This window comes from Cynoglossus semilaevis, chromosome 13, assembly GCF_000523025.1.
Source record: "Cynoglossus semilaevis isolate Cse_v1.0 chromosome 13, Cse_v1.0, whole genome shotgun sequence".
Taxonomy (NCBI): domain Eukaryota; kingdom Metazoa; phylum Chordata; class Actinopteri; order Pleuronectiformes; family Cynoglossidae; genus Cynoglossus; species Cynoglossus semilaevis.
The window spans coordinates 18548478-18565100 of NC_024319.1; the positions used below are offsets into that span (position 1 = coordinate 18548478).

The window sequence follows — 16623 nt, forward strand, 5'->3', positions numbered from 1 at the left end:
CTAGGTACAAGTCAAAACTCAAAACTCTGAAAACTATTGGCTGTAATCAAGCTGCAGCAGACTATACTCCTAGACTTAATTACACCATGTACCTTTTTTTTTTCTTTTTAACTTTTGGCCTCGGCCCCTAATCAGGGGTCATCCCAGCACCACACAACCAAAACGTCACAGCACCAAACCTCAGGTTGGGGGACTACATGGTATTGAAACTTTCTGTTGGAAGACAAGACTCTTACCACTGCACCTCTGTGGCCCTTGGGTTATATTTTAAGGACTATTTGGTGATAAATTTATTGTCGTGAATCACTTTTTCTTGCTCCTGTTCGATTGCCACAATAAAGAAGATGAAGTTGTTTTCTAACTTTTATTGCACTCATGACTATGTTTGGAACACCCTGACATTGAGACGCTCACAGATTGAATCATTTAGTATAACAACGTCCATGAAAATTAATTTCAGTAAAGTACGTACCCGTGCGTCAGCGTGCATGTGTGTGTGTGTAGTTTCAGAAGTGATGTGTGGGAAGGAGCGGGGGCAGTATTCATCGGTGAGCGGTAGGTGGACAGCAGGGGAGGCAGTGAGTGATTAAAGGGTGGATCAAAGGGAAGTGAGCAGATGAGAAGACTCATGACTCAATCTGAGCAAAACAGACACAGGTCTGATAGCTTTTGCAGTGGGACAAGAGGCAAGCAGAAAGGAGAGGAAACAGAAGGAGGCACAAATAAACTGGCCCAAAGTGCCATGAGATGATCTGGACGGTGACCTTGGTTGCCTATTACACCCACTCACTCTGAGCCTTTCAGTTATTTTCAAGTGTGAAATGTGTAATAAAGCAGAAAATCTTTGGAAATGACCAGACAAGGTCACAGTGTCACAGACTGCAGGGCTACTTAGCAGCTCCGCCTGACGACAAGGAACAGCCCTGACTGCTAAACATGCTGAACTAGGCAGCAGAGTAAAACAAAAGTGATCATGACACATGTCCACGTCGGAGGCGCTGACGGGAAAATATAAAATAAAGACTGGCGTGGAACATTATGTATGCATTGACTTAGAAAATGAATGTAGACGTTTCCTTGAAGGTAAAACTGAATGGTCACCTTCAGCTGGACGTTTTTGGGGGAGTGTTACTCATTGTGACAAACTGCTTCGTTCAACTGAGACTTTTCATAGTATTTGAGATATTACAAGTCAGGTTGAGTACAGCAAAAGGAAGAGAAACAATTCCATATATTGATGCTTTATGAAGGCATTGTATGGTAAATTCCGTGGAGCTGTCCGTGGTGCTCAATTTGCCTCCTATGGATCAATGTTTCTATGTGAGTGCACGAGTCTCTGAGTCTTTTTTCTACATGAATACCTTGAGAAAAAATATGCCATGAAACAACAAGCAGATAGAAATAATGTCGTCATACTGTCTTATTACCTTTTTATTGTAAATTATTTGAATACATCTCTGAAAGAAGCATGAAGAGCCATTTCATTTCATGCAAATTGAAACACTTCTATGGTTGCCGACTGTCAGACCACTTATTATTATTATTTTTCTAGTTCAGCTTTCAGGTAACAGGAAAGGGCAGATTTTTGCATCCAAAGTTACTGGTCACTGGTGAGCTGAATGAATGAAGTCACAGTGACGTCCAGAGCTGAGATTGAGAACTAAATAACCCAAAGAAGAGACCAAATGAAAAGACTCTTCATGTTATTTTTGTTAATAGATTTTTACTGGTACTAACCTCACATACTCGCTCAGTTGTACTCTCTGCTGACCCCACATCAGTTGGACAAATTGTAGTCTGAGTGAACTGACTGTAAGATTAATTGGATTTGATTTTTTTTGTGACCTTCTCTATCTTGCAGCTCTAGCTGTGCTGGCTTCAGTGGCCTCAGAGGAATCACCTAAAACTGTTGTAATACATCATTTCATTACTTTGATCACATTATATTAAAGCTGTCTCACATATTGATCGTGACAGAGGAGAGAGTAGGAACAATTGAGCAGAGGGACCTGTCGTCCAAAAAGAGAAATACTCTTCAACCCTTCTGACTTGCTCTTCTTCTTCCTGCAGCTGGCAGCAGATGAGGAAGATGAATGTCAGAGCACAGTCTTCATGGCCCTCGTGCCACTGAGTAGCTGGACTCCAATATTGCTAAACTAAGGGATTTTTAGCAGCAGAGTCTCGAACTAAAAGACTCCTAAAGGAAGACAAATGCATTACACTGTTCACATTTATTTGTGCGGACAGGTGCAGCTGCACATTCACCACAGACATCACTCATGCACGTGTGGAGAAATGTCACAGTAGAAAGGGGCTCGTAGTCCGGTGTAACCATGCACGGGTCCCTCGTGACTAAGTGTGGGTGGCTGACTGTGAGGATGAAAAAAAGAATCTGTGTGCGTTTAAGTGTGCATGTATTGAGTGTAGTGGTTTGGAAGATGGAGGCATGGTGTTCTCCACAGGAGGCGCCGTGTGAGCAGAAATACAAAGGGAGGGAAGGAAATAGAGCGGTGAGATGCTCCTGCTGGTGTAGAGGTCGCTTTGCCTGCAGGGAGCCCCGCAGCCTCTTTTAGGAGGTTTTTTTTCAGAGCCTCGTCTTGAAGGATGAAAGTCGTTCCATTTGCTGTTAAACTGCTGCAAAACAAAAGCAAAACTGCTGCTCATGACCCAACGACAGGAGGCAATCTAATTGGCAGCAGCTTTTTAAGCTCATTTTAGGGTGAGGGAAATTTGTGGACTCCATTTCATGAAAATGAAGCATTTGCAAAAGCATCATTTAAAAACGATTTAATTTTACAGTTTTGAACATTTACTATTAATGTGATTGGTCCTACAATATAACCTTTTATAAAAATTATCTGTCTGCTAACTATTTGTATGTATAACTGCTAAAACTGAACCTATTTCCTTTTTTTCACAGGCTTCTTTACTGAGATTAATCATTTTTGAGCAGTAATAATCATTTCTTTTTGGCCTTTTTATGGGCTGTATTAGTATTATGATGTTAAAATTAAATTTGTACTTGTTTATACATTCTTTTTTTCTTTTCTTTTTTTTAATTTAAATCTAGAAGTATCGGTTTTTATCCAAATGTACAATAGTGAATAGTACAATAGTTAAGTGTGATATAAAAGTTCAGGAACAACAAATTCTCTTTTCCAAACTGTACTTAAGCAACACTTACAGAATAATAAGCAGGAGAAATCTGCCTAAAGTTAAGGTCACAGTTTAGCTCAGTTGTCGCTGACGTTTTCAGCTGCTATGGAAACGAACCAGTCAGATTAACACAAAAGTTCAAAGCCGTGACATCAGCGCTCGCGAAGTCTGTGAACTTTATCAGCTCCACCTGTTCTCTCAAGGACTCAATTGAACCTAAAGTCAGTACGAGACGAGTTGAAGAATTGTCTTTGTCCTTCCCAGAGGCTGCCCATAAATGGAGGACCTATCTCAGGACACTCCTCATACAGCCTGGGGCTTTATTAAAGATTCACGCTTTAATTAAGCAATTTTACCACTTTACTACTTAGCAGGTGATGATAAAAAACGCGGCTCCAGGATGATCATGGTGAGCAGACAGTGTGTGCATGTTTGTGTGTTTGTGCATCTGCCTGCGTGTCCTACATGAAAAATCAAAAATGTTCTACCATTAATAAAGGACAACATGAAAATTAGTAAAAAGGAAAGTGGAACTTTTTCCTGTTTTTCTCACCCCATCAGTCATTTGTGAACAGATAGGGAGAGGTATTAGGATATAGAAGAGTTTTACTGCATCAGATATACATGTAATTGTATTTTAATGTCTTCTGACTTTTACATAATATGACTTCCCTGGGGAGAGTGAACATGTATTTGCTTGTGACAACAAATGTACAAACACCCTAACCCCTGGGGCGTGGAGCAGTCCCGGGCCATGATCTTTAGGTACCCATCAGCACAGAAAGAATATCAATTCTATGTCAATATCTCTGCTGAGTTTCTTTAAAAAGGTTAAAGGCCTAGTGTGACATCATAAGACTCAATGGCTTTGAAAGAACATATACAAATCCTACTTAAACCACGAGGTCACTGCAACAGGTGATAAACATCAAGCCAGCTCTGTGTAAACCAGTCTCTGGACACTGGCTCTACAACAAAGCTGTAGAAACCTTCAAAACTGCTTCACCACACTGAGACCAGGCAATAACAAGTTTTCTCAGAGAAAGAAATAACTTCAACACAGAGGACAGTAGTATCCAACAACTGTTGTATGATTGGTCAGAATTATATGTGGGTGTGGACAACTTGAGTGAATAAAAATATTTTTTATTTACCTTTTATTTTTATTTGTGTAGCATATTTCTGTCGAATTCCCACAGTCTGTGAGGTCTGTGTGTCTCCCTTCCCTCCTGTGTGGAGTTCATCAGTGTCACCACACTCACCTGTGTCTGTCATTAGTCTCATTTGTGTCACCTGGTGCCCTGGGTGTATACAACCCTCTGCCTGGTTTTGAGAATCCAGTGAGTGGATGTACTGTCTTTTAGTTTTGGATTCTGAGTAAACTCCCTGGATCTGAGGAGACGCTCCCTCGTGCTGCATTTGGGTCTTGTCTGCTTCTTCTCATGGCAAAATGTAGCACAATCATTAAAACAGGCATTTCAATCTACTGCCCTGTGGGTCACGTTTGGTCTATAAACCACCCAAATGTGTTATTGTTATTGGTCTGAATCCCATCCTTCAATAAGTAGAAAAAAAAATATCCTCTCCATGTAGATCTACAGTATTGTATGATTACAGCATACAAAAATATCTGCACACTGCATGACAACAAGGTTGTTGTGTAACATTCTGTCCTCAGACCCTATGATGTCCACTCATTTGTCCAACTTCTGTCATGCTCTGTACAAATGCAGAGAAGCAAGATATTTCAATGTTTTGTTTTTTTTTTTTTTTTGTTTATGTGTAGGGAGGCTCAGATGCCATTTCTGTCCGACTGCTTTGTATCTTTGAAAGATGGAATGGTGTAACTGAAGGAGAAAGTGAAGATTTAGAGTGTGTTCTCGTCTCCTTGGCTGCAAGGACGTTTATTGTTAGTCCGACTGTCTCACAGTCGTCTTTCAGATTTGATGACTTCAACAATGAAGATAAAGCACCCGGACCATGCACTAATGTACAAGTTTACTGCCGCTGCTGTGAGCCAGATATGGATCATGCCCTTTGTGTGTGTGTGTGTTGTTATAGCATCTGCATGTCTCTATGTCCTTGTTAAGAACAGGAGGTAGCTCTGTGGGACGGCTGTAAAGGCTGCTCTCCTTGGTGATATCACCTGGAATGACACACAGAGGTGACACCTTGTCAGAACACCCACACAAGATATGAGGGACACACACACATATGCACAGACAGATGCACAAACACTGGTACAGTAAACTGAGCCCCCTCAGCCACCGGCAGCCGGGTCGGAGAAAAGAGCTCATTAGTTGAGACATGATGCATGTGTTCCTGTAACACAGTCAGAACATGTGACTGTTGTAAAGGACCAGAACTCGTGTTCATGTTGTTGGAGAGACTGAACTGTTATTGACTGATGATTGATCTTTTTATCTGTCTATCTACAGCATTTACTACTTACTTCTTTCAAGGCAAACCTGAAAACTATCACAGCTGCATGTTCGCATCCACTTTCCTCCATGACTGGAATCTGCCACCGTAGTATTTTGGAAGTTTACAACCAGTTTTTTTTTTTCCTTGACATGCCTTATTTCCACTGTGTCTCATCATCTGCAGTAAAGTGATGAGGTTAAGGTGAAATAATCAGTCCGATGCAGAGGGGTGAATGGTGGCGTGTAACAATAGTGAGTAACATGTCTGTCAGGGCTTTGGAATGACCTTTAGAGTAATTACCACAAATTAATTTTCATAACGAGGTGTCAGCTTCTAATTACAAATGATTAATTATGAAACTAAATCGACTTTGACCATGACTGGAACTATTTGAGACTGTTTGAGGACCGAGGTGTAATGTGAGGTTCACAGAGAGCTGGAACTTACTGTTGACAATACTTTAACTGCATGGACTTACAATCAGACCGTGGTGTTTAAGGACAGAGACAATACAAGACTGAACTCCCCAAATCTAGATCTCCATAGTGTCGTGGTCAGCAGATCTGCTTTAAACACAGCATGTGGTTAAAAGAACAAGGCTTCGACTTTGGTGTTTTGAGCACTCGCCAAGAATGGATGTCTTCAGTGTATAACAGAGTACTCAAACAATGTCAATGTTTTCTCTGTTGGTCAAAACAGAGCAGTTTTGAGAATCTCTCATGGTGGCTTCAAAATGGTCAGTGAATAGATTCTGCACTGATGACAGACAGCATTACCTGAACTGCTTTTTGAACTAATTGAATTAATGTTCATTTTTCTTACAACAATCCAGTTAGAGGGTAAAAAAGCCACATTGATGACATGTCTTCTGCAGTTACAGTTACTAATAAACTGTGATGGTGTTACTGTTCTGTTGTTTTTGTTCAGTGATTCTTATCATGAGCCTGATCTTCATTTGTATTCATAGAGTCTACAAGTGATGAACAAGAAGATCAAAAAAAAAAAAAAAAAAAAAATTCTTAAGACCAATAATATCACTGGACATCTAAAGTCATAACAATAACAATGCTGGAGAAAGTTAAAAAAAAAAAAAGAAATCGTCACCAAGGTCACTAGTCTCCTAATCCTAGTCATCTCAATGCGTCCATGGATTATTTTCTACTTAAATCCCAGCCCTGCTTTATTACAAATGTATTTACAGACAACAGGAGAACATAATGAACACATTTCTTATGCCCATATTCTAACTCAAGTCTGTGAGTAATGCATTAGTTTCATAATAAACCTGTGGGGGCTGCTCCTCTTTCTCCCACTCAGTTTAGATTGATTTATTCGTCCTCATTTATTTCCAATCAAAGCATTACAAGGACACAGCCTTTCACTGTTTCTCATTCATGTGCTTGGTAAACATCATATCATTTCGACACTCTTATTTTCCATCAGATTACATAGCCCGAAGTAATCTCAAACAGAAATTGAAATTAACACAGCAGAAAGATCGCTGATAGACTCCCCCTGCTGTTAGCTGTGTGTTTGTGTTTCAGACTGAAGTGTGTCGTTGTCGTACTGCGAGTGTGAGAGAATGGGACAATGACATCAACAAGTTTTTGATATCATGATCTATAGTAAAATAAGTGATTCTCAGAGAAGCCAACCTGTTGTTTTTACATATTTGTCAGTACAGACAGAGAGACTTAGTTGAAGGACAGGACTAAATATGACAAAAATCAAAACCACGTTACCAAGATTTTTCCCTGAACATTTTCTGTGTAAATCACAAAGTAATGAGGTTCTCAGGGCAAATTGAAATGGAGAAAGTCACTGTTTTCCAAGATATTAAAGTAGTCTTTTAATTAAGGGTCCCGCTGCAGGCTACCGTCCTGCACTCACGTCTCTACAGCAGCCCATTCAGATGGGCGTCCCGTGTTTCAGTACAAGATTACATGCAAATGCAGTCAAACTGCTCCTCCCACATAAGCATGATGCATAAACTAACAAAGTGGGAGGAAGAGTGAGTGAGGAAGAGAGGGGAAGAGTTGGAGCGCAACAGTGTTAGCGTCCTCTGTGAGGAGATGGTTAGCAAATGAATTTGATTTTCTAGAAATAACAGAAAGCGGGGAGTATGTAACTGATAAATTTGAATTCAAAGTGAAGATCTCATACGACATTTTAGACACATTGTAACAGGTTGAATTGGAGTCAAGGCAGATGCTTTACAAATACAGAAGGTACGGTGTAAGATCAATCATATGACATATACCATATGATCATTGAATCCAGATTCTGACTGATGTGATTCTTATATGTAGCCCCACCTGGATAACAATAAAAAATTGAATTAATGCGGCAAGAAATACCAGGTTTGACTGGGAGGCAGTAGGTGGGCATGGAAGCTGGGCTACTGCAAGACAGATGAGTTTTTAAAAAAAAAACATCAGAAAATCAACAGTGGATTTCTGCTATCCAGAGACTGCAGCCTTAAAGGTTTTCTGGTTGTAAACTGTTTCCTTGTTCTACTATAGTTGTACTTTTCTACTGTTCTTATCCTCCATTGTGGTGTGCAGAATTGATATTTAAATATATGTGGCCAAAATAAGATTCCCATTTCACTGACCAGTATCTGCCTCTGAGGTGCATGCATCCCTCGTGAGAACCACTGAGCCCAATCTATTGACAAAGCAAGGGGAACTCAGCTATCAGTTTCAAAATGAACCATGTGATATGGTTTAGGCATCAATGCTGTATCCTGGAAAAGTCAATACGATTCCACTGGGAGGACACCCTGTGGTTAGTTTAAGAACATGATGAAGGAATCATCTGGCTGCACTTTAAAATATCCCAGAAGGGGCGGGAATACATGGAAGTGGTTGGTAACTGAACGAAAGAAAGAGGGTGAGGTGACTGGTGAGGAGGAGATGGAAAACCCTCCCTGTCGACAGATTATTTGACGTCAAACGACAGCAGTAATAATGAGAATCTGGGAACTCTGATAATCAAACTTTTTCAGCAAAAACCATTTGATTAGAGCTCAAATTGTGGACTTTGAAAGGCTGTAAAGAAAGAAGGTTATTAGTTTATAATGCAGTTGAAGAGACTGTGCCGTGGTGGAATTATCAAAGCTTCTTCTTTTACTAAATCAGCTCACTTCCAACATTTATTTCTTCTGCTGTGGCTATTCACAGTTTGGTGAGACCTTTTTTTAACCTTGTTTTTGAAAGAAAAAAATCAATTCAATGCATTTGTAATAACTTCTACGTTAGGGCTCTTAAACCCTTGACCTGTGCACAAAAGCAAGAGCCAGCTCTTCATTTTAGGTTTTGTTCCATTGATTCAAATACTGAATAAAGGAGCTTCTTTTTTGTCCATTATTAAAGTGCAATTTGCACTGTTTTTTTCTATTGTGTTTTGCAAGTTTATTTATAATAATAAGATGTTTGTATTTAACAAAGGTACTCCTTGTTTTTAGACCTGAAATATGAAAAGAGACATCTCTCAGCTCTGACAGGTTTTTGTTATTTATATCTGTAGAGTCTTGAGGTCTGTTGTTTTATTGGTCAGTTTTTTTTTCACCATTGAAAACAAACCCATTTTAAAAGCAGACCAAAGATCACTTTTTTCACCAGACTTCAGTGTGCACCAACAATAACAAATAGAGGAATCCAATTCCACTCCTCAGATAGATAGATAGATGTACTTTATTGATGCCAAGCAAGAAAATACAGTAAACAGTAGATGTAAACACAACCAATTGGAGCGCTATTTTTATTTGTCTCAGAAATATTACACTTTTTCAGTACATAATGAAACAGAGAGTCAGACAACAGTTCCTCCAAACTCCTGAACAGTCCACTCCCCATTCATACCTGTAACCTTGTGACTATAGGTTGAAAAGTTCTGTTAGGCAACTGGATGTGAATTTTCTAAAAGAAGACGTTTCACCTCTCATCCAAGAGGCTCCTTCAGTTCTTGTGACTATACATTCCACACTCCTTAGAATAGGATGTGCCCGCCCTCCTCTATTAGTGTATTGTTTTCTGCAACGACCCTCGTTACAGGTATGCATAAATAACAGAACTTGCCGTAGATCCAACTATTTTTGGATAAGATGACTGAGGACCTACAGGGACATGCATTGTGATCAATTCTATAAATGTTATTTGGTCAGTAAACTAACACTTTGGGGATTACCCTCATGGAGTTAAGTTATATTCTCATTTTGTTGTTTCCTGAAAATGTGGAGTGTACCTGTTGTTGCATTTTGTGCTCAGTTACATCTGAAACTAAACTACTTTTGGAAAATGTCAGATCAAATGGAAAGTTGTAGCAACAGAAATGTATTCAACTAGAGTTAAAGTCTCTAAAACCTCCTTTGAAAAGACCAACAGCTCTGTGTAGGCAGTGGCGTATGGTCATGTGTGTCCCTGCATATGTTAATAATATCTCAAAATGCACAAAAGCATTACCTTTATTGTACAAGAACCTGGTTTATGGACGTGCACCCACCAGAGCGGAGGTGGGAACGGAGAATGTTGTTCTCTCAGCACAGCCGCGTGCATTTCATCAGTGACCTGGGAGGCTCTCCCTTCCATTGCCGAGTGGGATGAACCTCAGCGCATCCTCCTCTCTTCCTCTGTCTTTCTCTCACTATGCACCTCTGTGAGTCACAATGCAGTCACCAACCCACACTGTGTGGGGAGATAAGGGCTTCTGATGTATGAGAGTGTTATAAAGCGTGGGAAGAGTAAATCACATTGCTTGGAGATCTCAGCGTGTGTGCATGTATGTGTGTGCGCATGTGTGTGTTCGTTTGCCATTTTGTGTAAGAAGCATACACACACACATTCACACAGAGGAACGTATACATCACTGAACCAAGGTTAGTGTCCTCTCTGAGTATGTTTCATATACCTCAGTGTGGTACGTGGTCATGAATGGGACTTTTAACTGCACCGCTAAAGTTAGTAAAGAAACAAAGTAGAAGAGAAACAATGACCTGAAACAATGACATCAGCTCCATCAATGAGGAATCAGGGGAAGGCTGAGGACAAAGCGCAGATCAGCAGAGGCGACTTGTAAGGTGAAGAGTGAGAGGGTGGAGTATAATCCACTTAAGTCTATGGAGGAAACAGACACAGGGGCTCAGCATGTTCCCATAGGAACACTTTGGAGCTTGGTACCTACACCAGGTGTACAGGGAGGAAGAAAACGTGTAAACAACATCAGGCTGAAGTTAAAGTGCCTCTCAGCAGCTCTCTGAGGCTCTTGGCTGCAGTGGAAATAAACAGAGGAAAGAAAATAAAATAAATAAGAGGCACAACTTTTAGCCCCTGTGAGTGTGTGTGTGGAGACTTTCACCCATAACTGCACTGTGTTGTTTAACAATAAATCAAACATATAGAGTTGTGCAGCTACAAACGCAGCATTGCTCCATCCACAGGTCGTCTCCCTCCCAAATGGGTGAGTGTCAAGAAGGACAAAACAAAAAAGAAAAAATCTTAGTCTCAGTGAGCTGTCAGTCACACTGAGGGGAAAGTAAGAAAAACATTTGATTCTGGTGCAGAACCTTAAGAGTCCTTTTCTTATCGTTCCCACTGAGATGAGGCATCCATCTTCGGAATTGAAATGTCTAGTTGGCTGACCCACACCTGGAACCAGGGAGCTGCCCACATGATGTGTATTTATAGACACTTGGGTTTGGGCAGACCCCGTCACAGATGGCGCTGCTGTGCAAGGTTAGGGCTGTAATGATTTCTGTGCAATGGCTGCCAACCTGAAGACATGTTGGACTTCTTAGGACATCGCTTGATGACTTATTTAAAGGGGACATACTTTACTGTTAAAGAGCAAGATTACAGTAATCCTGCCCCCCACTGGCTAGCCCCATCATTACTACCATTCCAACCTGTCATAGGATCTGCTGATCTGCTACCTGTCTCAACCACAGCTAAACAATTCATAACAATCATAAACAACACAAAAGCTAAGCACAACCTATACATAACATAAACACATGAGGCTCTGCAAGTGGTTTGACATCTGTATAAACACAAGTACACAGCCAGTTAAGCTGTGTCTTTCATTTAAGGATACATACATGTATAATAACCAGCTAAAAGCTCATATAAATCAGTTTAAACACACTTAACCCAACAAATACCTAGATACATTGGTAAAGAACGTTTAAAACACAGATTCTGACCCACAGCATGTTCACAAAGAAAAAGAAGAAATTGCACAGATTCCAAAACTCTAAACTCCATCAACTGACCAGGATTTAGTTTAGTTTAGACTAAACGCAAAAGAAAAAAGAGGCTTAACATTTTTAAAACTTTATGACAGGTTCACCATTATTACTTACAATCTGTATCCTTCAGAATCAACTCTGAGCTTCAGATTTGGGCGGAGCATCATTAGCATCTAGAGGTAAAGGCACAGGAACCTAGTATAACGTCTTTAAAAGTAAAGGTAGAAAAAATATTACAGCAAAAACTGTTGTGACCCTTTTTTACTGACTAAAAAGGGTTTAGTAGCTAGTACCTAGTTATTTCTGCCTTTGAAGAGGAGTGTGTACGTCTTTGCATTCATGTAACATTCTCAAACTGTTCGCAGCTTTATTGTGAAAAGACAATTTAAGAGAAAGGGAACATGGTTCTTTTCATTTTCTTTTATCTGAGTCAACATTTTTGTTTCCTACTTATTGTTTCTGTCTGCTCTAATCTAATCCCACATCCCAGCCCCTTCTCTCTCCCCCACTCACTCTCTTCCTCTCGCTCTCTCCTCTCAGCGTCTGTTATCTCCACCATGCAGTTGACTGCTTCTGTCCTCTGGGTGTCAGCACTTGCCTTATCCTTCATTCAGCTGTACATACACAGCTTTGCATCAGACAATCACCTTTATTTCTCTCTGTTTTTCACATTTTAATGATGGTGTTCTTCTTGACATATCCCCGTCCTTTTCTTAACCTCTCCCCTCCCTGTTTTGTCATAGTGTGAGCAGGAAGCAGGCACGATCTAAATGCAGTACTAGGGAGAATCACTTCAGGTGTAGGTAATTCACTTTCAAAGTGCTAAGTCACAAAAGTCACTGGGTTGCATGAACCAAGAACATGGGAGAGAGGAACAAAGAGCAGAACATCAGAAGCATGAACACAGAGCAACAATGACTTGACAAAGACAGAATGAGAGAGAGACATATATACCCAGGGCACCAGGTGACTAATGACAGACACAGGTGAGCGTGATGACACTGATTAAGGTAGCCAGACCTCACACTTTCCTTTTCACACTTAGACATGCACAAAGTATAAGGCACCAATTGAAGGTACACACGCACACACAAAGTCACACAAAGTTAAGCACATGCTCACATACCCAGATAGGGTTACTGGAGAATTATTGACTATCAAGTCTGTTGACTTCCTGAAGGTCACCTTTATCTGTTCTCCTATTTAGAGCTGTGGGTTTAAAGGGGGTTCTCCTATTACAACCTTGGGATATTAAACACACACACACAGTCTCTGCCCCCCCCAACCCCCCCCCACACACACACACACACATATGCATGTAGTCTGATTAATAAGTTCCTAAAGTAATAAAGAAAATCATTCTGATTGTGTCTGTGCAGGAGTGTGTATAAAGGTCACTGTATATTTTGGAAGGTGAAGGAGAGATGATGACTTTAAGGATTACTGAGACTCAGTCTGTATAGGCTGCAGCAGTGCCTGCCACTAAGGGCATTAGGACAAAACCCCCTCTCTGAATTATTGAGGACATAATCAAATGTCCTTGCAGACAACAGTATCTTACAATCCTTGCATGTGTCTCTCCCTCTGCCATTCTGCCCAAGATTGGGCTGGAAAAGGATTGGGAAAGTGACTTTTATAGTCTTTAAATCTCTTTTCATATTCCCCTCATAGGTGGATGAATCTTTACGGTACGAGGACCTTCACTATTTTCTCTGCCTTTTCTTTGCACAGTTTTCATTTGACTCGAGCTTTTGTTCTCCTCTCCAAATTGCAGTTCATCTCACTCTGTAGTCATATTGTTCAATGTAACTCCCAAAAGTGATTCAGAAGAGTGTCTGAAGGTCATTTGCGGCTGAGACGGGGTCACTTTAGAACCTAAAGTGGAGAATTTGCAAGAAGAGGGTAGATTTGGTCCATATTGAAATGTTCTGTTTAAATGCCTGGTTCAAGGACAAGTATGATTCTGAGGTCTGAGGTTGAGGCTGACAGGGTGATTTCTCAGGAGTGGGTATTTTATTCATGTTGCGTTGGTAAGCATATTACTTAGTCTAAATTAAAGGAAACAAGAAACAAATCATAACAAACTAAACCAATTAAGATGTGTTTTACGGCAGCACAGGTCTGTCCTTCTCTTCTACACTCTCTAAGAAGAACTAAATTGAAATACTGCTACACTCTGGACTGTAATGTTTAATCATACACCGACTGCTACACTTAGAGCCACCATAAAACATTTCACCTACTTGGTAAAAATGATTGTGTCTCATTGTGAAAGTTGGGGATATCATTTCAGCTACATGCTAATGTGTCCTTGGACCGATCTTTTGACAGAAAGTAATGCTTCCTGGTTGTTGAGATGGTATTTTAAGCTTGAGGTTTTTTTTCGCAAGTGTGCTCAAATAACATTTGTATTGACTGTGTATTAGACTGTGCCACTTGGACTGCGTACTGTCCACGTGGCTGGACAGTGGAATTATTAGATGTAATGTTCTCATTCTGCATGTGTTAGAACATGTAAAAAAATGTATTTAATAATAATAATGTGTTTATTTTGACACCTTAATTGCATCCATCTATGCTTCTGGTAACTTGGAACCATGTTTCTAATGTCAGTCTAATTGAGTAGGACATTCTTTCCAGATTTGAATAATAAAATATGTTTAAGTTTTAGCCTAGAATCTTAAGAGAAGCTAGCACTATGAAACATCCTTCACACGTCAAAATTACACCCATTATGAATGTTAATAAACTATCTATCAAACTTGACTTCTGCATGCCTTTCTTTAATCCTTGTCCTCCATTCAGCAATTGTATGTACCTGTCAATCAGTCTCCAACCAAATTCTGAGGAGAACAAACTGGCAGGAGAACAAAGGTGAAATCCTGAGATGATGTGCAGAAGGTCAACTGTGAACACACCACAGGGACCATATGCAGACTGTGGCCTCCTGACGCTAAACTGAACTCCTCTTGACAGTGCCCTCCCTCATCTCAACCCTCACCCCCAGAGGAAATTGATTTGCGAGTAATTAACGACATGTGTGCCTGGATGTTGGCCAACTTCATGTTCTATTCATGCAGATTAATACATATTTGTCGTCGCCTGTGGGGGCTGAAAGGCATCTGTCTGTGCCATTAAACATTCATGAGTGTGCAGGATGCTAGGAGAAAGAGCCATTCAGCGGCTCTTTACCCTCTCCTCTATATCAGCACACATCTTAATGGAGCGCATTAAATCAGAATGGTCAAACAGGGAATTTGGCAGTGACAGTGGCATTCATCACACCTGTTTTAAAGGACAAATCTCTCCCAAAGATCTTCCCCAACTCTTTTTGATACCTCAGCTTGTTGTTCAATGCATGTGATGTATGGCAGTTTACTTTTTGCTGTGAACTCACTTTACCGTGTGAATCAGCAAACAGGGACTCCCCGTGTGTCAGCCTCCGTCGACAATGTGTTTGTTGTGGATGCTTCAAAGGCAAAACATTGAAAAATTTAAATCTGTGACATTCTCATCGTACAGAGCAAACTCGTTAAAATAAAAATATTTTTGTGACCTACCTCTACATCTAGTCCTTGAATCTTCTTCTTCTCTTTTCTTATTAAGTTGATTCTTTCACATCATATTTTGCCCACACTGACATCCACATCCTCTTTTACGCAAACGCCTCCAGTTCATGTCTCCTTTCATAAAGTATACACTGTCATCTGCAATGCACATGATCATCTATGGAGACAAACTACCAATTTTCCAGTGATGTTGTTGATGTAGTTTTACTTTACTCATACAACATTCTTTTGTTTATCATGTATATTAACAGGTGGTTGGAGTGTGTGGGGGCTGTGGGCACAGTGCAGCAGTGAGTGCGGAGGTGGAATTCAAATCCGGAAGAGGAACTGCCAATCACCCCCGGAGGAGTCCTACCTGTGTGAGGGTGTGGTAGAGGAGGGTCGACCCTGCAACTCACAGCCTTGCTCTGCAGCTGGTGAGCTGCTAATTCTGTGTGTGACTGTGTGCATTGCGTGTTACAGTACATCCATTTCTGTCAGAAAGTGCCATTGTGGCTTAATATATTTAAGTTTGTTGTGTGTTTGCCAGTCTGTGCTAATGGCTATGTCTTGTAAAACTGTTCCTTTTCACATCTGACTCATCTGCTTCTGTATCCATCTTCTGTAAGTCAGTGTTCTGACTTAAAAAGTGCATGTTGGAAAAAAGGGACTTCAATTGATGAAAACTTTAGAATGACATGGTCTGTCTTTTGAAAGACCATGCAAACACAGTATGTCAAAATCATTACACCCACAAATAGCTGAAGGGACATAGAAAAATCAACATCTGACGACCGTTGGGTTGAATCTTTTTTTCAGTGGAACGGTTCATCTATCTACATTTATAACACCCAGGTTTCTATGCTCTCGTCTGTTAAAACACAAAAATCAATAGCTAAGCTTTTTTTTGCTCTAGTTGGTAACACACCAAAGATGTTTAAGTTACCACTCAGATACATTCACATCAGTATCAAAATAAAGTCTTTAAACAACAAAACATCATTACACCACACTGACACCAGTTGCACATCAGAAGTCCCAAGTTTGGCTGATGCTGTTTTGGGTGACCAATCACGTCACGGTTGTGTCCAAGATATAATCTATTGAATCAGGAGCTCTGGTTGCTAACCCGACCCCCACTCCCCGCCCCAACCCTCAACCCCTTACCCTCTACCCCTCACCTGTACACTTCCCCGGCCTTTCCCTTCCCCCTTTTAGCAAAAGGCACCAACTCTCCCCCCCCCCCACCCC

General features: G+C 40.6%; 1 protein-coding gene across 1 annotated transcript in view; it reads left to right on the forward strand.

The window, feature by feature from the left end:
* The window catches only part of adgrb1a (adhesion G protein-coupled receptor B1a), a 101666-nt gene that overhangs the window by 35759 nt on the left and 49284 nt on the right, over nt 1-16623 (forward strand). Inside the window, exon 3 of the mRNA XM_025061655.1 lies at nt 15645-15809. Coding sequence (XP_024917423.1) covers nt 15645-15809 — 165 coding nt within the window. The remainder of the gene's footprint in view (nt 1-15644; nt 15810-16623) is intronic.